The 21654-nt window shown below is 56.5% G+C and overlaps 3 protein-coding genes across 18 annotated transcripts; 1 reads left to right on the top strand and 2 right to left on the bottom strand.

Moving 5' to 3' along the window:
• Positions 1-1107: 1107 nt before the first annotated feature.
• Positions 1108-12365, bottom strand: ZNF517 (zinc finger protein 517). 14 transcript variants are annotated; one of them, XM_074387317.1, is made up of 5 exons: positions 12290-12365; positions 7837-7915; positions 6720-6846; positions 6257-6370; positions 1108-4237 (listed from the first exon to the last, which is right to left on the bottom strand). In XM_074387317.1, exons 2-5 carry the CDS (start codon positions 7867-7869, stop codon positions 3045-3047), a joined length of 1467 nt encoding a protein of 488 aa, XP_074243418.1. In that variant the 5' UTR covers positions 7870-7915; positions 12290-12365; the 3' UTR covers positions 1108-3044. The 14 variants fall into 14 exon arrangements, with proteins under 14 accessions (XP_074243418.1, XP_074243417.1, XP_074243424.1 ...); XM_074387316.1 differs by lacking the exon at positions 12290-12365 and adding an exon at positions 11427-12232; XM_074387323.1 differs by lacking the exon at positions 12290-12365 and adding an exon at positions 7077-7194 and having other exon boundaries at positions 7686-11814.
• Positions 12366-13886: 1521 nt separating this feature from the next.
• Positions 13887-21652, bottom strand: LOC120362185 (tubulin beta-8 chain-like). 3 transcript variants are annotated; one of them, XM_074387313.1, is made up of 2 exons: positions 20392-21652; positions 13887-15573 (listed from the first exon to the last, which is right to left on the bottom strand). In XM_074387313.1, exon 2 carries the CDS (start codon positions 15513-15515, stop codon positions 14874-14876), a length of 642 nt encoding a protein of 213 aa, XP_074243414.1. In that variant the 5' UTR covers positions 15516-15573; positions 20392-21652; the 3' UTR covers positions 13887-14873. The 3 variants fall into 3 exon arrangements, with proteins under 3 accessions (XP_074243414.1, XP_074243415.1, XP_074243413.1); XM_074387314.1 differs by having other exon boundaries at positions 21196-21652; XM_074387312.1 differs by lacking the exon at positions 20392-21652 and adding an exon at positions 15825-17198.
• On the top strand, positions 16895-19358 carry RPL8 (ribosomal protein L8). The gene is made up of 6 exons (XM_039464590.2): positions 16895-16972; positions 17196-17344; positions 17432-17573; positions 17839-18057; positions 18831-18946; positions 19161-19358. Exons 2-6 carry the CDS (start codon positions 17207-17209, stop codon positions 19317-19319), a joined length of 774 nt encoding a protein of 257 aa, XP_039320524.1. The 5' UTR covers positions 16895-16972; positions 17196-17206; the 3' UTR covers positions 19320-19358.
• Positions 21653-21654: the final 2 nt, after the last annotated feature.

The following is a 21654-nucleotide window of genomic DNA, read 5'->3' as shown; positions in this document are numbered from 1 at the left end:
TTGTGAACACGACCCAGCAATAAGGGGTCTGGGGAGGTGAGCGGGAGTCCAGGTTCTGAACAGGATCCAGAGTAAACGGATTGTCATTAGAATGTCGTAAGAGATGGACCTACCCTAGATGCTTCGGAAATAGCTAGGGAGAGCAACAGAAGCCACAAGTGAGTCGATTTACGTCACAGGACTCTCTCGGTGCCTCTTGGGCAGCCGGAGACCTCGACGGCTGGCAACGCCCCTGCCCACTTGACCTGGTGGACTGCGCTTGGCTTGTGCTTTGGGCTGGATCCCACACTCGCCACAGGATCTGCACTCAGCCTGCCGCTGGACTGGGCGTGCCATGACCTGCTTCCACCTTGGGTGCTGATGCCTGGATGAGGGGAACTTGGAGACACCAGCAACCCCGGATCCCCAAAGGCGTTATTCCTGCTGTCTGTGGTGTGGGTGTGAAGGGTGTGTGCTGCACGTCCGTTTCCAGCATGGGGCAAGACTCGGAGAGGCACCTGCCTGGAGCTTCAGGCAATGGGACCCAGAGACGGGCATGTGGGCAGCTGCCCCAGGTGAAAGGGATCTTGGCACAGCTCTGGGTTTCCCAAGCTGGCCCTGACCTTCATGCTTTTCTGCCCATGGTGGAGACTTACAAGCTCCATGTTGGGGGTGCTGAGGGACAAGCCTTCAGCTTCCCCCACCATGTCCCTGCCACTGCCCAGGGCTCTTGTTCTCTGGAGAGGTGGATCCAGCCCTCCCCGTCTCAGTGCCCTGCCAGGGCCAGGCTTCCCCTGGCTGCTTCTGCAGCCCCAGGAACAGGCGGAGGGTACACAGCTGAGGAAGCTCTAAGCCTTGGAGGGGCCAGGCCTGTACATGCCCACCACCACCATGGAGTCTGACACACGAATGGGCCAGTGACTCAATCCTCCCTCACCTTCTCTTCATCTGTTAGGGGTGACAAGGTGCTCCCAGTGTGGCCAAGAGGGTGCAGCACCTCAACCAGTTCTCCCTCTGGCCACGCCCCTTCTCTCTTGGCCCCCCTTCTGAGCTGGCAGGGCTTTCTTCCTGGCTTCTGCAGGGCAGAGTGTAGTATGGTTCTCTAGAGAGAAAGAACCAATAATGGAGTTTAGGAGAGGGGGGATTTCTTTATTTTATTGGAGATAGTGTCTTGCTCCGTCACCCAGGTTGGAGTGCAGTGGTGTGATCTCGGCTCACTGCAACCTCCACTTCCCGGGTTCAAGCAATTCTCCTGCCTCGGCCTCCCAAGTAGCTGGAATTACAGGCAGCCACCACCATGCCTGGATAATTTTTGTATTTTTAGTACAGACAGAGTTTCACCCAGGCTGGTCTCAAACTCCTGACCTCAGGTGATCCTCCCACCTCTGCCTCCTCAAATGCTGGGATTATAGGCTTGAGCCACGGAGCCCAGCCAGAAGACTGGATTTATTAGGGGAACTGGCCACATGCTTGTGGAGGCTGAGAAATTCTCCCACAGGCTGTCTGCAAGCTGGAGACCCAGAGAAGCCACTAGTGTGGCTCAGTCCAGGTAAGAAGGTGGAAGAACCAAGGTAGCCAGTGGTTTAACTCTCATTCTGAGGCTGACGAACCTGGAGTCCTGATGTCCAAGGATGGGGAAGATGGGTGTCTCCCTCCAGATGAGAGAGATTTGCTCTTCTCTCTGTGTTCCATCTGGGCCCCCAACGAACTGGATGTGCTTGGCCACATTGAGGGCAGATCTTCACTGACGCCAACAAAACATCCTCACCCACTCAGAAACAATGCTTCACCAGCTGCCAGATGCAGCGGTGTGTACCTGAGACCTGGCTATGCAGGAGGCTGAGGTGGGAGCAACTCTTGAGCCTGGGAGTGCAGGGCTGCAGCAAGCCATGATTGCGCCACTGCACTCTAGGCTGGCTGAGAGATCCTGTCTCAAATAAATAAAAACAAAATAAATAGCCGGGCGCGGTGGCTCAAGCCTGTAATCCCAGCACTTTGGGAGGCCGAGGCGGGTGGATCACGAGGTCGAGAGACCGAGACCATCCTGGTCAAAACGGTGAAACCTCGTCTCTACTAAAAATACAAAAAATTAGCTGGGCGTGGTGGCACGTGCCTGTAATCCCAGCTACTCAGGAGGCTGAGGCAGGAGAATTGCCTGAACCCAGGAGGCGGAGGCTGCGGTGAGCCGAGATCGCGCCATTGCACTCCAGCCTCGGTAACAAGAGTGAAACTCCGTCTCAAAAAAATAAATAAATAAATAAATAAAATAAAATAAAAATAATAATAATAAAATAAAAAAATAAAAATAAAATAAAATAAAAATAAATAAATAAATAAATGCTCCACCAGCCATTGAGGCTTTTCCTTTTTTAAAAAAAACAGGGTCTCACTGTCACCCAGGCTGGAGTGCAGAGGCGCTGTCATAGCTCACTGCAGCCCTGAGCTCCCAGGCTCAACCCGACCTCCTGCCCACCTCAGCCTCCCGAGTAGCTGGCACTACAGCCTAGGAGCATATGCCACCATGCCTGGCTAATTTCTTAATTTTTTGTAGAGAAGTTTCACCATGTTGCCCAGGCTGGTCTCAAGCAAACCTCCTGCCTGGGCCTCCCAAAGTGATGAGATTACAGGCAGGAGACATGGCAGCCAACAAAGACATCTTCTATCCTGAGTCAGCTTGACACCACCTGAAACTCGCCACCACGCAGGGCCTGGTGCTGAGGCCTGGCTGCGCCAGGCTGCATGTGTGTCTATGGCGTCCCCTTTGCTCTGCTCTTTGTGGATTGAGCATAGCTGCCCCTCCCTCACTTCTGCCAGCTCGGGGACATTTCCCAAAGGTCCCAGGAAACAGTGGTTGATGCTGATTCCTGAGGCCACACCACGGGCCACTAGCTGCCCTTCCCTCCCTGCTGCCCAGCTGGAGCAAGAGGCCGAGCGCTCCGGGTAAGAGCTGGCCCCTTCTCAAGACTCTGCCGCACCTTCAGGACGTGGGATTCGAATTTCCGCGCTGGGACCGCGCCCGCTTGTGCAGGCTTCCCGTGTGAATCCTCGAACTGTGGTCCCCGTCATCAGGAAGCCAGGCGCGGCGCCCGCCCGCCCTCCATGTCCTCGCGGTACTCGCGGCCGTGCACCTTCTGGTGCTGGATGAGGGTGGACAGGCGGCTGCAGGCCCTCCCGCAGGAGCGGCACTGGTACGACCTCTCGCCGCTGTGGAGCCGGTAGTGCTCGCTCAGCGTGTAGCTCCTGCGGAAGGCCTTGCCGCACTCGGTGCACGCGAAGGGCTTCTCCTTGGTGTGGATTTTCTGGTGCAGAGTGAGGTTGGACTTGCGAGCGAAGGCCTTGCTGCACTCTGCGCACGCGAACGGCTTCTCGCCCGTGTGCAGACGCAGGTGCAGCAGCAGCAGGGAGCGGTGTCGGAACGGCTTCCCGCACACCGGGCACTCGTGGGGCCGGTCCCCCGCCTGCGGCCTCTGTGCCGCTCCGAGCAGGGCGCCCTGCCCCGCGCCGCCGTCCCGGGGGCCCTCCTCGGCGTGCAGCCGGTGGTGCTTCAGAAGCGAGGACCCCCGGATGAAGCGCTGCCCGCACCGCAGGCACCGGTAGGGCCGCTCCCCGCTGTGGATGCGGCCATGCTCGCTGAGGGTGAACCTGCGGCAGAAGGCCTTGCCGCACTCGCCGCACTCGAAGGCCTTCTCCCCGGTGTGGAACTTCTGGTGCTGCAGCAGCCGGGAGCTGCGGCTGAAGGTCCTGCTGCACTCGCTGCACGCATAAGGCTGCTCGTGGGTGTGGACGCGGTGGTGGGCAGCCAGCTGCGTGCTCTGCCGGAAGGCCTTGCCGCACTCGCTGCACTGGAACGGCTTCTCCTCGGTGTGGATCAGCTGGTGCCGCAGCAGGATGGAGCTCTGCTTGAAGGCCTTCCCGCACTCCGTGCACTGGAAGGGCTTGGCGCCAGTGTGGATGATCTGGTGCCTGAGCAGCAGGGAGTTGTATCTGAACGCTTTGCCGCACGCGCACCTGTAGCGTGGAGCAGTACTCCCTATGGGCCGGCCCAGGGCCTCCTGCAGAACCCCTGGGGAGGCGCTGCGCTCCGGAGCCCCGGGGCTGGGGGTTTGCTTCTCTGACCCGTCCTCAGGACCACTACGCGGGTGGGGTGGTGCGGGGTCCTCCTCAGGCAGGCACCCCCACACCGTGCCCGAGCGTCCTGCCTGCCTGGAAAGCTTTCTCTGCAGAGGAGAGTCCATGATCCCGGGCTCCATCCTGGAATCTGAGAGAAGGAACAGAAAATGGAAGGACGACCCAGCCTCTATACTCACAAACGCACTTACTGTTTGAAGACAGAACCTTTCTAATGCCAAGTCTTCCCCGAACACCCAGGTTTACTGAGGTATAAACGACAAATACAACTTGTATACAGGAGGCTGAGGCAGCAGAATTGCTTGAACCCGGGAGCCTGAGGTTGCAGTGAGCTGAGATCGAGCCACTGTACTCCAGCCTGGGCAAAACAGTGAGACTGTCTCAAAAAACAAAACAAAACAAAACAAAACAAAAAAACAAAACCCCAAGGCCATGCCTGGTGGCTCATGCCTGTAATCCCAGCACTTTGAGAGGCTGAGGTGGGTCCATCAACTGAGGTCAGGAATTCAAGACCAGCCTGACCCATATGATGAAACCCCAGCTCTACTAAAAAATTACAAAAACTAGCCAGGTGTGATGCCGTGTGTCTGTAGTCCCAGCCACTCAGGATGCTGAGGCAGGAGAATCACTTGAACCCAGGAGGTGGAGGCTGCAGTAGGCCGAGATTGCGCCACTGCACTCCAGCCTGAGAGAAAGAGCGAGACTCCGTCTCAAAAAACAAAAAAAAACAAAAAACAAAACTTGCATATACTTTTGTTGCATACTTTTGTGTATACTTGCACATACACCATGATTCAATAAATACCTACACTGAAATGATACCACAATCAAGTGAAGACAGTCTTTGTTAGAGGTGTAGGGAGGTTTGAGAAATTATTGCCAGAAGTTTTAAAATCAGGGTTTAGGCTGGGCACAGTGGCTCACGCCTGTAATCCAGCACTTCGGGAGGCTGAGGCGGGCAGATCACCTGAGGTCAGGAGTTAGGAGAGACTAACCTGGGCAACATGGTCAAAACCCATCTCTCTTAAAAATATGAAAATTAAGGCCGGGCGCGGTGGCTCACGCCTGTAATCCTAGCACTTTGGGAGGCCGAGACGGGTAGATCACCAGGTCAAGAGATTGAGACCATCCTGGTCAATGTGGTGAAATCCCATCTCTACTAAAAATACAAAAATTAGCTGGGCATGGTGGCGCGTGCCTGTAGTCCCAGCTACTCAGGAGGCTGAGGCAGGAGAATTGCCTGAACCCAGGAGGCGGAGGTTGCGGTGAGCCGAGATCGCGCCATGGCACTCCAGCTTGGGTAACGAGCGAAACTCCGTCTCAAAAAAAAAAAAAAAAAAAATAGAAAAAAGAAAATTAGCCGGGCGTGGTGGTGGGCGCCTATAATCCCAGCTACTTGGGAGGCTGAGGCAGGAGAATCACTTGAACCTGAGAGGCGGAGGTTGCAGTGAGCTGAAACTGGGCCAATGCATGCCAGCCTGGGCAACAAGAGCAAAACTCCATCTCAAAATAATTAAATAAAAATAAAATCAGAATTCAGGTGAGAAGGGAACAAAAAGGCTATTAATGGCTGCAGCACTGTGGCAGGCTGGCTCAGGGGGAGCCCACAGGAGAGGCCCAAGGTCTGGCAGGGAAGACAGGTTGCACCTCATCCCACAGCCACGTTCTTTACTCCTCTCTCCTTCAGAGTTCACCCAGGGTTCATTCACTCAGCACGCATGTCTGCGCAGGTGCCTAGAGGAGGTGCCTGCACAGACCTCTAGGACTGGGGGCTCCTCCCCAGCTCAAGGTGCTTTCTGCAGCCTCCACTGCCCTGAGTTCAGTCACTGGCACGTGGGTCATGAGGAACTGAGAAAATCAAAGCTACCCAAGGGAAGTACCCACTGTGTGCACAGACCAGGCCCCTGACACCTTGGGGACACCAAGGTAGAAAACTAATGCACTTGGATCTTCATGCTTAAGATACTTTTGACCTCAGAACTACAAGCAAGGCATTTAGCAGTAAATCTGGCCCTGCTGTGAGGAGCCAAACACACACAGCTCCCACTGTCAAACAGGGGACCTGCACAGAGCTGCACAGAGGCCAGGCCACACTGGCAGCCACACAACATGCCCTGCAGTGTGGCAGCTGCCCAGGCCTTCCACTCACCTGTGCACAGGCTGGTTTTGACCCCTCTCTGTTCAGCCACCTGCAGAATCAAGGCCCCTGGCTCCTCTCCTTGCTCCAGGAGGGAGATCAGTGCTGGTTTGGCAACAAGAAAGCCTAAGCTCAGAGAGGGAAAGCAGCAGGTGTCAGTGCAGAAGGGAGGAAGGATGCCTGGGTGCCCGGTTGGAGGCCACTGGGAGCACAAGGGCTTGGAGTGGGTGCAGGAACATCCACTATCCCATAAGGGGGCAGCTAGGTGGCCGACGGGAGGTGGGGGGGCCTGCCCCAGGAGGGAACTAAGGCTGGGTAGTAGGTGCCCAGCAGGAAGCAGAGAGGGGCTCCTTGGGGAGCCTCCAGCTTCCCCTCAAAAATGTGTCAGACTGCGAATCTGAAATGGAACCAACTTCCCTTTGAACCTAACATAGAAGCACCTCCCGGCCCCAGGACCAAAGGCTGAAGCCCTCACCTAGAGAGGCCAAGTTCCTATAGTTCTCCAGCATCACGTCCCTGTAGAGCACCTGCTGGTTGGGGTCCAGGCAACTCCACTCTATCCTCGTGAAGTACACAGCCACATCCTCGAACACAACAGCCTCCTGCAACCACATAGTCTGCTATCCAGACAGCCAAGGGCTCAGCGAGAACCCAGCAGATAAGGAACATCTGGGTATCTGCTAGAGGCCTCTCTCCTCGCTGGGCATTGCTGCGTCCACAGGGCCCAGCAGAGACAGCCCAACACCCCCTGAATGAGCGGCTTCGTCCTCAGCAGAAACCCCAGAGAGGAAGAGGGGAAAACTGAATTTGGGGGAGGGAGAGAAAGAGTTACCAGGAGGCCGGGCGCGGTGGCTCAAGCCTGTAATCCCAGCACTTTGGGAGGCCGAGGCGGGTGGATCACGAGGTCGAGAGATCGAGACCAACCTGGTCAACATGGTGAAACCCCGTCTCTACTAAAAATACAAAAAATTAGCTGGGCATGGTGGTGCGTGCCTGTAATCCCAGCTACTCAGGAGGCTGAGGCAGGAGAATTGCCTGAACCCAGGAGGCGGAGGTTGCGGTGAGCTGAGATCGCGCCATTGCACTCCAGCCTGGGTAACAAGAGCGAAACTCCGTCTCAAAAAAAAAAAAAAAAGAGTTACCAGGAAAGAGGTCCCAACCTTGGCCTCACCCCTCTCCACAGGCTATCAGGGGTTAGGGGAAGGAGCGCCTGCACTGTGGGGCCGTCCCCACCCTCTGGGTCTCAATTTCCAACACCAGCAGCAAGTCAGCATCAGGAGAGGGGGGGTGGGCTGACTATTCACACCAGGAAGGAGACAGGCACTGGGAAAGGACAGAGACCCTGCCCTCAGTGGCTGAGCACAGAAGCTCAGGGGCCCCAGGAAGCCCACTTCTGCCCAAAGCCAGGAAGGATTCAGTAGAGCCATGTGTGAGGCCTGACCATAGAGGAAGGAGGCCGTCCTTGGCTTGCAGACTCCATCTTGTCATGAGGGTGGGTGTGAGGCTCCCTGGAAGGTTCTCAGAGCTGAAAAGCTGAGGCTGGGGCGAAGCAGGCTCCTGGGGCGGCAGACAGGCTCAGAGGGGGTGCTCACCTGGGGTCCAGGCATCGGAAGTGCCATCACCATTCCAGGGTACCCTTTGTGGAGAAGCAGGTGCTAGAGACAGTGCATGCTGAGGGAACATACAGCAGTAAGTGGAAGGGGTCCAGGCCGAAAAGGCCCCTCCAGATCCAGAAGGGAGCAGGAGAGGGTGAGATGCTGCAGCAACTACACCAGCCACCTCCTTTATGTCTCAAGGAGAAGCTGCAACCAAGACCTGCCCACCCGCTCCTTTGTTTGCTGCCTGTCACCTTCCAGAGAGGCCTTCCGTGACCACCCTTTTTAAAACTGCCACTCCCCTGCTGCCTGGTAATTCCTTATCCTCACTCTTTGTTTTATTTTTCTCCAGAGTACTATGCCATCTGACGTAAGACAAGTTAAACTCCGTAAGACAAGTTAAACTCCGTGCTCCTTAACTGCCTTCTCCAATTAGACAAGGCCTATGGTCTGTACCTCTGGGGCCTGAGGAAGGGTGTGGCACACAGCAAGTGCTCAGAAAGGATTTATGAAATGAACAAAGGGATCCCTGACAATGGGTAACTCTGCAACCAATAAAAACATGTTATGGGAACATCAGAAAACAATCTTGCCCCGGGCGCGGTGGCTCAAGCCTGTAATCCCAGCACTTTGGGAGGCTGAGGCGGGTGGATCACGAGGTCGAGAGATCGAGACCATCCTGGTCAACGTGGTGAAACCCCGTCTCTACTAAAAATAAAAAAAATTAGCTGGGCATGGTGGCGCGTGCCTGTAATCCCAGCTACTCAGGAGGCTGAGGCAGAATTGCCTGAACCCAGGAGGCTGAGGTTGCGGTGAGCCGAGATCGCGCCATTGCACTCCAGCCTGGGTAACAAGAGCGAAACTCCGTCTCAAAAAAAAAAAAAAAAAAAATTCTTGCATTTTGCTACATGAAACAAGCAGACTAACCAGAAAAAAAAACCTGGTAGCATAAAAGCCTAGTTATCTCTGGGTCATAGAATTACCGATGGTTCCTGTTTTTCTCCTATTTTTCTTTTCTTTTTTTTGAGACAGGGTCTCGCTGGAGTGCAGTGGTGTGATCTCGGCTCACTGCAGCCTCAACTTCCTGGGCTCAAACAATTCCCGTACCTCAGCCTCCTGAGTAGCTAGAACTACAGGTGCATGCCACCACACCCAGCTTTTTTTTTTTTTTTTTTTTTTTTTTTTTTTTTTTTAACTATTACAAAAGTTTATTTAACAAAAAGTCAGCCGGGCGCGGTGGCTCAAGCCTGTCATCCCAGCACTTTGGGAGGCCGAGGCGGGTGGATCACGAGGTCAAGAGATCGAGACCATCCTGGTCAACACGGTGAAACCCCGTCTCTACTAAAGATACAAAAAATTAGCTGGGCATGGTGGCACGTGCCTGTAATCCCAGCTACTCAGGAGGCTGAGGCAGGAGAATTGCTTAAACCCAGGAGGCGGAGGTTGCGGTGAGCTGAGATCGCGCCATTGCACTCCAGCCTGGGTAACAAGAGCGAAACTCCGTCTCAAAAAAAAAAAAAAAAAAAAAAAAGTCTAGGCCGGGGCAGGGCGCAGTGGCTCAAGCCTGTAATCCCAGCACTTTGGGAGGCCGAGGCGGGTGGATCACGAGGTCGAGAGATCGAGACCATCCTGGTCAACATGGTGAAACCCCGTCTCTACTAAAAATTAGCTGGGCATGGTGGTGCGTGCCTGTAATCCCAGCTACTCAGGAGGCTGAGGCAGGAGAATTGCCTGAACCCAGGAGGCGGAGGTTGCGGTGAGCCTAGAACGCGCCATTGCATTCCAGCCTGGGTAACAAAAGCTAAACTCCATCTCAAAAAAAAAAAAACAAAAAACGTCTAGGCCGGGTGTGGTGGCTCACACCTGTAATCCAAGCACTTTGGAGGCCAAGGCAGGCGGATCACCTGAGGTTTGGAGTTCAAGACCAGCCTGACTAACATGATGAAACCCCATCTTAAAAAAAACAAAACAGTCTAATATGAAATGTACATGACCTAATTTTCACATCATAGTAAAACAGGCCCTATGGAGAGAGTACATGGGTTTCTCTGCTGAACAGCCATTATTTATACTGGTTCCAAGGCTTAGCATGACGATACTATTTCCTTGTGTTACCACCATCCCAGTATTGTTCTGCTGCCCACTAGCTGCCATCTCCACACATTCTTCAATCACGAGATTCATAAAGGGATCAAATCCCCACAATATTCCTTGGACATGTCTGCCACCATTTAATTTCAATGATAACTTCTTGTCCATAAATTTTTTCAACTTGGGAGAGTGAGCTTTGCTCATCATGGCTACTTCGCAGGCTCACAGATGCTTTGGAACGACCCAGCTAATTTTTTAAAATTTTATTACAGATGAGGTCTCACTATGTTGCCCAGGCTGGTCTTGAATTCCTGGACTCAAGTGATCCTCCTGCCTCAGTCTCCCGAAGTTCTGGGATTACAGGTGTGAGCTACTGCATCCAGCCTCTGTTTTTCTAATTTAAGTTTTGTTTTGTTTTATTTTTGTTTTTTGAGACTGAATCTCCCTCTTGCTGCCCAAATCAGAGTGCAATGGTGTGACCTCGGCCATCCTAGGAGGATCCCTTAAGCCCAGGAGGCAGAGGTTGCAGTGAACTGAGATCATGCCACCACACTCCAGTCTGGGAGACAGAGCAAGACCCTGTCTCAAACAAAACAAAACAGTAATTTTGCTCTAACCAGACGTATACAGAGTAGGCATGAGGCCCTGGTCTCCTCACTCTTTCCCTTCAACAGACACTTGAGCCCTTGGAGTGAAGGTCTCTGGGGGCATCCTTTTCTGCAGAGCTGGAGCTCTCTAAGTAGCTGCCACTTTGTAAAGAGACATTTCCCATTAGGCATCAGTTGACAAAAAGTGTGTGTGTTGAGAGGCTGGGCATGGTGGCTAATGCCTGTAATTCCAGCACTTTAGAATGAGAAGGGTAGATCATTTGAAGTCAGGAGTTTTAGACCAGCCTGGCCATGGGGAAACATGGGGAAACCCCTTCTCTACTAAGTATACAAAAATTAGCCGGGTGTGCTGGTACATGCCTGTAATCCCAGCTACTTGAGAGGCTGAGGCAGGAGAACTGCTTGAACCCAGGAGGCAGAGGTTGCATTGATCCAAGATTGTGCCACTACGCTCCAGCCTGGGTGACAGAGTGAGGCTCTCTCCCAAAATAAGTAATAATAAAAAATAAAATGTGCGTTTAGAAGCAGGACGGCCGCTTAGTCACAATGCTGTGAAGTGATATTTGGCAGCAGAGTCCTTTTGACATGTTAGGGTATGAAGGGTGACGGGGGAAGGACAGACAGACTCGTGAGTCACCCATGAATGAAGAGCTCGGACTGCAAACGCATGGAAAAACAGAGCCCCCACTCGACGTCTGTCCAGGGCAGTCTGTGGCAGGACCTGCCTGGGCGAGTGCGATCGCCACATAGCTTGTCTTCACCTCACCAAGGCAACCAGGGTATCTCAGGGCACGAGGCTGCCAGAAGACTTGACCCTCGGACTCCTCAACACATGCCGCCCTCCACCTGGGACCAGGGTTGGACGAGGACTAGGAGGGGGTGAGTTACCATTGTTGTTCTTTCTTTGCTCACGTCTGGGGAGTGCATGCCCCGGTTAGAAGGTAAAAAAACAAACAAAAACAAAAAACCCTGCTTTTAGTTCTGTCTTTGGAATGAGGAAATGAATCTTCACAGTCAGATTAAGCCGCTGGTCGTCGCGCAGTGACAGGCTGTTGCTTCGGGTGCTGAGGGAGAACAGGTCCGGGGAGGAGGGTGCTCGTGCAGACGGAGGACCACGAGGAACGCGGCTGGGGTCCGGAAGACCAGGAGGCGTCGCCTCCGCCCCACGCGCAGTAACCGCGCTTCCTCGGGGGCCCGGGCACCCGGCTGGCCGCGCCGCAGGTTCGGCGAGTCGGCCCTCCGCGGAGCCGCCCTGGCCGCCCACGCCGCCCTCTCACCACCTCATCTCCTTGGTTTCCGCCGCGCGTGGCGCTGGGCAAGCCCAGAAGTCACCGCGCTGCGCTTCTGCCCGTTACGCTAACGTCCCACCTCCGCTACGATCCACGCCCCGGCCCGCGGAGACGGCGACACTGCGCGGCGTGGACGGAGGTCACCGGGAGGAGCCCGCCGGCGGGAGGAGGCCTCGCGGCACGGCCCGCGGCTCCCCGGAGCAGCCCCGCCTCGCCAGGCCTCCCGCCCGCGGCCTCGTCTCTGCGCAGCGGTCCGGGCCGGCGAAGCGGGTCTGGGGACCCCGCCGCACGCCGCAGACCGCAGCCGGCACGGACCGGGGCGCGGGACCCAAGGCGGGCGGAGGCGGCGGTGCCGGCCGCGGGTCCGCTCCCTGCCGAGCTCCGCTCCGCCTCTGCCGGGCCGGGCTCCGAGGACGCCGCGCCTCCCTCCCGGTCCCCGCCCCGCAGGCGGAGCCGACTCACCCAGAGCCGCCCGGACAGCGCGAGGAGGAGCGCAGGGCGCCGGACGCTCAGGCTCCGGTTCCGGCCCCGCCCCCGGAAGCGGCCGCCGCGCCGCTCTGGGAGGCCCGGAGGACCGCGCGCCTCGATGGCGCTCGAGGTCGGACGCCTTCTGCCTCCCGCCGCGCGGCCGTCGCCCGGGCTGCCGCTGGGGGCGCGCGTGGCGGGTTCCGGGCGAGACCGGGTGTCAGCCCCGGGCCGACGGGCGCGGGAGGGCGGAGGCGTTCCCGGCACTCCGTTTCCCCCCGGACCTGGGCGGGCTGCGGGGGTTGGGGCGCGGGGCGCGGGATCCACTCCTGGACCCGCAGGAACGTCGGAGCGGCGGCGTCGGGCCGGGCCGGTCTCTTATGTAAATGTACGACATTGCTTGCCTGACGTTTCTTTTTTTTGTTTTGTTTTTTTTCAGATGGAGTCTCGCTGTCGCCGAGGCTGGAGTGTAGTGGCGTGATCTCAGCTCAAACGATTCTCCTGCCTCAGCCTCCCGAGTAGCTGGGATTACAGGCGCCCACCACCACGCCGGCTAATTTTTGTGTTTTTAGTAGAGGCGGGGTGTCACCCTGTTGGCCAGGCTGGTCTTGAACTTGTGACCTTGGATGATCCACCACCTCTGCCTCCCAAAGTGCTGGGATGACAGGCGTGAGCCACCGCACCCGGCCAGTTTCTGGAATCTTGAAGTGTCTCTGCTGCTCCCTCTGAGCACTCTCAGACCATGTCTCCTGTCTGAACCCAAGGGGGGCCACTCCGTGACTTCTAACAGCCCTGTGATTTTTATAAACACATGTGTATGCCCTTTGTATTTGCTGATTTAATTCATGATGATCCTATCAAAATACTACTGTTCCCATACTAAAATGAGTAGAGCATAGTGTCCCTGTTATTTACCAAGGCTTCTTTCCTTTTTTTTTTTTGAGACAAGAGTTTTGCTCTCGGCCGGGCGCGGTGGCTCAAGCCTGTAATCCCAGCACTTTGGGAGGCCGAGGCGGGTGGATCACAAGGTCAAGAGATCGAGACCATCCTGGTCAACATGGTGAAACCCTGTCTCTACTAAAAATACAAAAAAATTAGCTGGGCATGGTGGTGCGTGCCTGTAATCCCAGCTACTCAGGAGGCCGAGGCAGGAGAATTGCCTGAACCCAGGAGGCGGAGGTTGCGGTGAGCCGAGATCGCGCCATTGCACTCCAGCCTGGGTAACAAGAGCGAAACTCCGTCTCAAAAAAAAAGAAAAAAAAAAAGAGTTTTGCTCTCGTTGCCCAGGCTGGAGTACAGTGGTTCGATCTCTTGCCTCAGATCTCAAGCTAGAGATGGGGTTTCTCCATGGTCAGGCTGGTCTCAAACTCCTGACCTCAGGTAATCTGCCCACCTGTAATCCCAGCACTGTAGAATTCCAGGCATGAGCCAATGCGCCTGGCCAAGGTCTCATCTCTTAATTAACAGAGCTGGGATCCAACCCACAGATCTGGCTCCAAATAATTCTTTTCTTTTTTTTTTTAATTGAATAATTTTTTTCAAGTCACATATTCTTTTTTTTTTTTTTTTTTTTTTTTTTTGAGACGGAGTTTCGCTCTTGTTACCCAGGCTGGAGTGCAATGGCGCGATCTCGGCTCACCGCAACGTCCGCCTCCTGGGTTCAGGCAATTCTCCTGCCTCAGCCTCCTGAGTAGCTGGGATTACAGACACACGCCACCATGCCCAGCTAATTTTTTTTGTATTTTTAGTAGAGACGGGGTTTCACCATGTTGACCAGGATGGTCTCGATCTCTTGACCTTGTGATCCACCCGCCTCGGCCTCCCAAAGTGCTGGGATTACAGGCTTGAGCCACCGCGCCTGGCGGAAATAAAGAATTTCTAAGAATAAACTTTGAAAAGCAGGTTACAGGTGACTTCAGATGGCCCAAGAGGCCAGGCCTCCAGAACTAGCAGAGGCACTGTGTGGGGGAGGGCCTAATCCTGGCACAAGAAAGATGGCTCCACCCCAGAAGGCTGGAAAACCCCATGTCCAGTGCTTGCTGCCTTGCCTAGGGTGGCTGTCAAGTGACCCAGAACTGCAGAGCCTTGCTGTGTGCCAGGCTGGGTGGCCTCACGTGAGGAATAAGGCCCAGTGATACAGTTTTCAGGACTGGGGTGGATGCTGGCAGGGCCATGTCTCTTCGAGGCTTAAAGTGGCCTGGTCAGCCTCCTGGCTACACCTAAGGTCCTGGTAGCTGCATGTCATCACAGAGACCCATGAGACAGCCTCTGTGTCCGAGCACTCGTCTCACCTCTATCCCACACCCAACTCTCCTGATCTTCTGGAGTAGAAGCAGATTTGTTCAGGAGTGACGCACAGGCCGAGCCCGTGGGCCAGTTTTGGGCTGACCCCAGGACCCCTCACCCTACTGCTGAGGTCCAGCTATGAAAATATTTTATTAGGTCAAACTACTTGCTATGAAAATGCTTTAAAATGCAGCAGGAGATGTAAAGACTCAAAGAAGTGTGTAGTGACAACGGCTATCACAACATGCTAAAAAAAATCCACACTGCTTCCCCCTTTACCTAGAAAAGGAAGCTTCTAGGCTACCTCCTCCTCCTCCGCACACTCCTCAAACTCCTCCTCCTCAGCTGTGGCGTCTTGGCATTGCTGGTATTCTGACACCAGGTCATTCAGGTTGCTCTCGGCCTCGGTGAACTCCATCTCATCCATGCCCTCGCCCGTGTACCAGTGCAGGAAGGCCTTGCGCCTGAACATAGCTGTAAACTGCTCAGAGATGCGTTTGAAGAGCTCTTGGATCGCTGTGTTGTTACCAATGAAGGTGGCCGACATTTTTAGCCCCCGGGGTGGGATGTCACAGACGGCTGTTTTCACGTTGTGAGGGAGCCATTCAGCAAAGTAGCTGCTGTTCTTATTTTGAATGTTGAACATTTGCTCATCCACCTCCCTCATGGACATGCGACCTCTAAAAATGGCAGCCACGGTTAGGTAGCGGCCATGACGGGGGTCACAGGCGGCCATCATATTCTTAGCATCAAAGAGCTGCTGAGTGAGCTCAGCCACGGTCAGGGCCCGGTACTGCTGGCTGCCCCGGCTGGTCAGCGGGGCAAAGCCGGGCATGAAGAAGTGCAGCCGGGGAAATGGAACCATGTTCACCGCCAGCTTCCGCAGGTCGGTGTTCAGCTGGCCCGGGAAGCGCAGGCACGTGGTGACCCCACTCATGGTAGCAGACACCAGGTGATTCAGGTCACCGTAGGCGGGTGTGGTCAGTTTTAAGGTCCTGGAACAGATGTTACAGAGTGCTTCGTTATCCTTTTCTACGAGCTGGTGGACGGAGAGGGTGGCCCTGCTGTGGGTTGAGCTGCTTCCTCAGTCCCCACCTGGCAGCCAGCTCCTCCTCGATCCCCTGCCGACCCTAGGGAGGGCCTCCTGCGGGAGCCCCTCCTCTCCCCGGCGAGCAGCAGCGGCGACAGGACACCCCTTCCACCCTCTCCCGTCTCTTTCTCCTGCCCGCTGGGCCCCCGCCCTCACCTCCTTGCTGCCTCCCGATCCACGGCCCCGCCTGTGCTGGGCAGTGCCCACGCAGCCAAGGACTCTCCCGAACCACCTCTTCCCCGCCCCCGGCCTCGGGGTCTCGCCCGTTAGGGGCCCGATTCTGCGAAGCTCCTCTCCACAGCATTTGCCGCTGGACGCCTCCAGCCAGGCTCTTTCCAGCTGCGGAGGCCCCCACAGCCCCTCCAGCCGCCTCTCGCACAGGGTTCTGTCTCCGCAGCACGTGACCCAGTCCCGCCCCTTCCTCGCCCTTGGGACCCCACCACCTGGCCTCCCCACTTTTGGCAGGGATCCCCGGGCTCCTCTCCTCGACGTCCGACCTCTCCAAGGGCCTGCAGTGGACACGGTCCCCGCGTCGGGGAGCGCCCGTTCATCAGGGAGACGGACTTTTTTTTTTTTTTTTTTGAGACGGAGTTTCGCTCTTGTTGCCCAGGCTGGAGTGCAATGGTGCAATCTCGGCTCACCGCAACCTCCGCCTCCTGGGTTCAGGCAATTCTCCTGCCTCAGCCTCCTGAGTAGCTGGGATTACAGGCACGCGCCGCCATGCCCAGCTAATTTTTGTATTTTTAGTAGAGACGGGGTTTCACTATGTTGACCAGGATGGTCTCGATCTCTTGACCTCGTGATCCACCCGCCTCGGCCTCCCAAAGTGCTGGGATTACAGGCTGGAGCCACCGCGCCCGGCTAGACGGACATTTGCCACCTGCAAACCACGACGTTCCCCGAGTGGGTCCGCGCGTCTCCCCTGCCAGTCTCCTGCTCTGCACCAGCAGGAACCCCCGCAGCCTACACGGAAGCCCGGACCCCGCAGCCCGGAGTGGGCCGCGCTGTGACACCCGAGACAGGCCGCTCAGAGAACACTTGTCCTTCTCCAGAGCCCTGTGAAGACCCGGCACTCCTTCGCCCCGCTGGGCCCGCGCACACCAGGACTCCCGCTTGCGCCTGGTCGGGGGCCCAGGCGGCGAAGTAGGCGGGGCCTGCGGCCGCTGGTGACTACAAGCCCCGGCGTGCACCGCGCTCGGCCGGCCGTGGCGCGCCCGGAAGGTGTCGCGGCTCTGGGCCCCGCCCCGGAAGATAAGGCGGCTCGCCCACGCCGTGTTTCCTCTTTCGGCCACGCTCGGGAGCAGGTAGGTTGTGCCTCCGGCCCTGCCGCATCGGCACCATCCGCCGCCATCCTCCTCCCTGAGGCGCGCGGAGACGCAGGCCGGTGTTCCTGGGAGGATGCCAACGCGCGCGCCCGCGGAGAGGGTAGCGGGCTGTGGGCGCGACGGCCTCGGGGGCGGGGTCCCGGAAAGCCGGGCTGGTAGGGGTGCCCGGGCCGCCCGGACGCGCTAACTCAGCCGCCCCCAGGACCCGTCGCCATGGGCCGCGTAATCCGTGGACAGCGGAAGGGTGCCGGGTCTGTGTTCCGCGCGCACGTGAAGCACCGTAAGGGCGCCGCGCGCCTGCGCGCAGTGGACTTCGCCGAGCGGCACGGCTACATCAAGGGCATCGTGAAGGTGCGGAGCGGCGGCCGGGGCGGGGCGGGGCGGGAGGGGACGGGACCCCCGGCCGCGGCGCCACACTCACCCCGCCTCGGCCCGCAGGACATCATCCACGACCCGGGCCGCGGCGCGCCTCTCGCCAAGGTGGTCTTCCGGGACCCGTACCGGTTTAAGAAGCGGACGGAGCTGTTCATTGCCGCCGAGGGCATTCATACGGGCCAGTTTGTGTATTGCGGCAAGAAGGGTTAGCATCGCGGCGGGGAAGGAAGGTCGGGGTGGGGACGAAAGGAGGGGTTCGAGGAGTTAAAGCCCTAAGCCTGTGTAGGAGCCTCCCAGGTGAGAGCGTCAGGCGGGGACATCCGCGTGGCCTGTACGTGGTGGGGGTCCGGAGAGTTGTACCGGGAGGCTAGATGTTGAATGCTGTGCTCGCAACTTAGCGGGGCTGCCCAGAGAGTGGGTTCGCATTGCCTCTTACTCCGCTGACCGCCTGATGCTGCTTCCCCTTGCAGCACAGCTCAACATTGGCAATGTGCTCCCTGTGGGCACCATGCCCGAGGGTACGATCGTGTGCTGCCTGGAGGAGAAGCCTGGAGACCGTGGCAAGCTGGCCCGGGCATCAGGGAACTATGCCACCGTTATCTCTCACAATCCTGAGACCAAGAAGACCCGCGTGAAGCTGCCCTCTGGCTCCAAGAAGGTTATCTCCTCAGCCAACAGAGCTGTGGTTGGTGAGTACCAGGCAGCAGTCGGATGCCGAGCGCTGTGAATGAACAGACTGTGAGCGCCTGTGGACAGCACTGGCTAGACCTGGTTCCTGGAATTCGATTATCCATTGTTCTAAAACTTGTCATAACTAAAGTGGACACAACAGTACCTGCTTTACTATTGTGGAGTTGAATGAGATTGGGATTAAGTCACCTGGGGCTTGAATTAAACTCTCGCATAGTTTAGGCTTCCTGATTGCTGTACTTGCCTTCAGTTGGTTAACAGCATTTTCAGAGAAGGTAGGGAGAGATTTGTGACTTTCTCAAAGACACCTACTAAGTGAAAATGGATTTGAGTCTAGGTTAACTCACTCCATTTTGGGAACATCTCGGAATCTTTGTGATGAATGGCTTTGAGGGTGTGTTCCAGGAATAAGCAAAGCTGAGATGGAACAGGCCGGATCAAATGTCCTGTGTCAGGTTGAGTGACCTGCGTGATGTCTTAAACATGGTGAGAGAGGTGCTTCCCTGTGCTTGGAGATCAGCCAGTGTTCTAGGTGATACAGGTGAAGGCCTTGGTTTGCCTGCCCAAAGTGGATTGAAGAACCTGGATGTCAGTTAACAAGGTGCAAGGGGCTAAGGAGACGAGTGGGCTTATTTTTTTGTTGGGTAGTTGGATGCAGTGTTGTGAAGGTGCGTGACAGGAGATTGAGGGGAGGTGGGGATGCTGGAAAGGACCCGGCAGGGGGTGGTCTGACTGACTGGAGGTTCCCTAAGGTACCTGATCTCCCTTACAGGTGTGGTGGCTGGAGGTGGCCGAATTGACAAACCCATCTTGAAGGCTGGCCGGGCCTACCACAAATACAAGGCAAAGAGGAACTGCTGGCCACGAGTACGGGGTGTGGCCATGAATGTAAGTAACCCAGAAATGCAGGATTGAGTATTCAAGGTACAGTGGCCACACAGTTGGGTAGACAAGTTCTATTCACAGCTGTCCCTGCAGGAGGGGGATCTGCAGTGGGAGGTACAGTGGGTCATGGTTTGTAGTCACAGGACTGTTGATCCTGCTCAAGCCCTCCTGAAGGAGGTTGGCTCACCCTCATTCTAAAGCCATCCTCTGCCTGCAGCCTGTGGAGCATCCTTTTGGTGGTGGCAACCACCAGCACATTGGCAAGCCCTCCACCATCCGCAGAGATGCCCCTGCTGGCCGCAAAGTGGGTCTCATTGCTGCCCGTCGGACTGGACGTCTCCGGGGAACCAAGACTGTGCAGGAGAAAGAGAACTAGTGCTGAGGGGCTCAATAAAGCTTGTCTTTATGCCATCAGGCTGTGCCACCCCCATGTTTTCAACGGGAGGCTACTCTTCTGATGGGATTTCTGTGGGATTCCCCTGGTTGGTACAGGGAGCAAGGTAGACTACTGGAGTAGACCACCAGTGAGCGGTGGAAACTTAGAAGGGAAGGTCTACGACTAGAAACAAGGACAGGTACCCTGGGTAAGATCCTGGCTTCCCCACAGAGGGGGCCAAGACCGTGGCTCCCAGGACCTGACACTTAAGTGGGTGACTCGGTCCCATGGACTGCAGTGCTTGGATAGAAGCGCTCATTTTACTTATGAAGAAACTGAGAAATGGGAAACAATCGGACGCAATTGTGAGCCTGGTGTCTGGACCACACCCTCACTCTGCCAGCACCTAATCCAGGGTCTTTTAGCCGCACCCTTCCCCTCCAAACTGGGTACAGCCCTGCTGATGTCAGTGTGTTTTTGCAAAGTCACTGCCGGGGATTCCTGGCTTGCAGGTGTCTTTGCACAGAGAACTTGGATGGGTCCTAGAGGAACGTGGGACAGACACCCTGTCCACATCCAGGAAGGCCATTCCTAGCCCAGCCTTTCATTCTGTTCTGCAGACCCCTGGGAGCGCCCTGTATGCATTCTCAGCCCGCCATGGTGGGGAATGGTTGCTGACTGGAGGGTTCTGGGTATTTTTTCCTGAGTGGGGCTTCATCCCTTCCTTCATTTTCCAGCCTGATAGTGAGGTTGAAGGTGGTGATTCTCAGTGTGGGGTCCCAGGTCCCTGCTGGGATTGCTGAACAAAGGGATGAATGCGTGCAGTGCGTGTATGGGGATCCCAGACCACCCAGGAGTCCATTCAGCCACCTACCTAGAGCCCTACACTGGACTGAGCTAGCATCAGCTGTAGGACAGTTGGCTCCTTGAGTCCTGGAATGCCACAGCTTTACAGGGCATCTTGCCCCCCCTTCCATGGGGCAGAGAAACTCACCAGGAACAGCCCCCAAACCTGCACGGATTACCTTGTTCTGAGCCCATGGCCTTTCCTTGCTGGTATAACGGCACATACCTTCCGTCTAGCTTTGGTAGTGACAAGTGAGGCCGAGGTGGTGATTCTGAGTGGAGTCAGGTTGGAAGTATCAGGGAAGCCCCCATGCAGTGGGAGGGCAAGTAAACTGGTTTCCATCACAAGGCAGCGTAGAGGGGCTTCCTGTTTGGCCATAGCCCATAGCATCTTGTCCCTTAGCCATGACCGAATGAGGGGTTCCCAGGACAGCATCAGGTGGAAGCCTATTAGCACTTTCACACAAGGAAGCTCCGCCAGCGCATGCAGGAGCTGCACATCGCTGCCCCTAACAACGTTCCCCCGGAGCGAACTGGAGTGGGCAGGGTGAGGCACGGTGCCCTCCCTGTAGACTTGGTTGGAGAGGCAGGTGAGAACAAGACAGCTTAGGTTTGTGTGGGTCACTCCTGGATGACAAGTCCTCACTGGCTTCGCGGTGGCTCCTGGCTAGTTTGCCGTCTCTAGAGTGAACCTTTCCCCCTCATTTCACGATCTTGCTTTCCTCATCCCGTTGGTATGGCCCCACCTGCCTTTGGGCGCCCACCACGCCCGAGAAGCTGGGCTTGTTTCAGACAGGCGCTTGCTGTTCCCAGGCTGGTCTCAAGCCCCTGGTCTCCTGTGGTCCTTCCACTTCAGCTTCTCCTGCCCCCGCAGTAGCTACGGCACCTGGTTTTGATCCCCTGTCATTCGCAGGGCCGGCCCCAGGGTCCCAAGTTATATGTCGAGAAAGAATCCAGGAGGGTGGTGTTTCCTCCTGAAGGATGGGGGGGCATCTGGAAAGAGGGTTTAGGGAAAGCCCTCGATGCTTACCTTGGCCGTGAGCGGCCACTGCTTTTCTGCTCCCTTCTGGGCAAAGCGGAAGCAGGCCTTGGCTGGGGGACAGGCCAGCAGGGCACGTTTGCTCCAGAGGCGGCTCAGGCGCCCGGAAAACTCCACAGCGGACACTGGGCCCCATTGACAGGGGTTAGGGTGCGGGGCCAGGGGCTGAGCCCAAGGCAGCTTCCCGGCCAGCAAGCCTCCTCCCGGCCCTAAGGAGGGTGCAGCCCGCGTGCCTTTCTCTACTGGAAGGGCCTGGCTGGCTGCGGCGCCTTTCGTGCCTCGTTAGAGAGACGACGTCTCAGAAATAGGAGAAACTCGTCTGTTTCCGACTTTGACCATCGCCCCGGTTCTGAGGCTTCGCCTTCGGCCGGTCCGCGGAGACCCGCAGCGGGCCGGGAGGGCGTGCAGCCGAGACGCGGAGGCCCAGCTTCCCAGAGCGGCTCGGGCGGC

This window comes from Saimiri boliviensis, chromosome 15, assembly GCF_048565385.1.
Source record: "Saimiri boliviensis isolate mSaiBol1 chromosome 15, mSaiBol1.pri, whole genome shotgun sequence".
NCBI classification, from domain to species: Eukaryota; Metazoa; Chordata; class Mammalia; order Primates; family Cebidae; genus Saimiri; species Saimiri boliviensis.
Note: the sequence above shows the minus strand (reverse complement) of the source record. Positions and strands in the feature narration are given on the sequence as shown.

Bases quoted from the DNA above. Each gene is read 5' to 3' on its own strand.
- ZNF517 (XM_010329822.3), bottom strand. From the start codon at position 11,465: ATGCACTCCCCAGACGTGAGCAAAGAAAGAACAACAATG. The intron at 6,371-6,719 runs GTGAGGGCTTCA...CTCTGAGCTTAG, and splicing joins TAGGAACTTGGCCTCTCTAG to GCTTTCTTGTTGCCAAACCA. The intron at 4,238-6,256 runs GTGAGTGGAAGG...TCCTTCTCTCAG, and splicing joins CAAAACCAGCCTGTGCACAG to ATTCCAGGATGGAGCCCGGG.
- LOC120362185 (XM_074387313.1), bottom strand. From the start codon at position 15,515: ATGAGTGGGGTCACCACGTGCCTGCGCTTCCCGGGCCAGCTGAACACC.
- RPL8 (XM_039464590.2), top strand. From the start codon at position 17,207: ATGGGCCGCGTAATCCGTGGACAGCGGAAGGGTGCCGGGTCTGTGTTC. The intron at 18,058-18,830 runs GTGAGTACCAGG...TCTCCCTTACAG, and splicing joins AGCCAACAGAGCTGTGGTTG to GTGTGGTGGCTGGAGGTGGC. The intron at 18,947-19,160 runs GTAAGTAACCCA...CTCTGCCTGCAG, and splicing joins TACGGGGTGTGGCCATGAAT to CCTGTGGAGCATCCTTTTGG.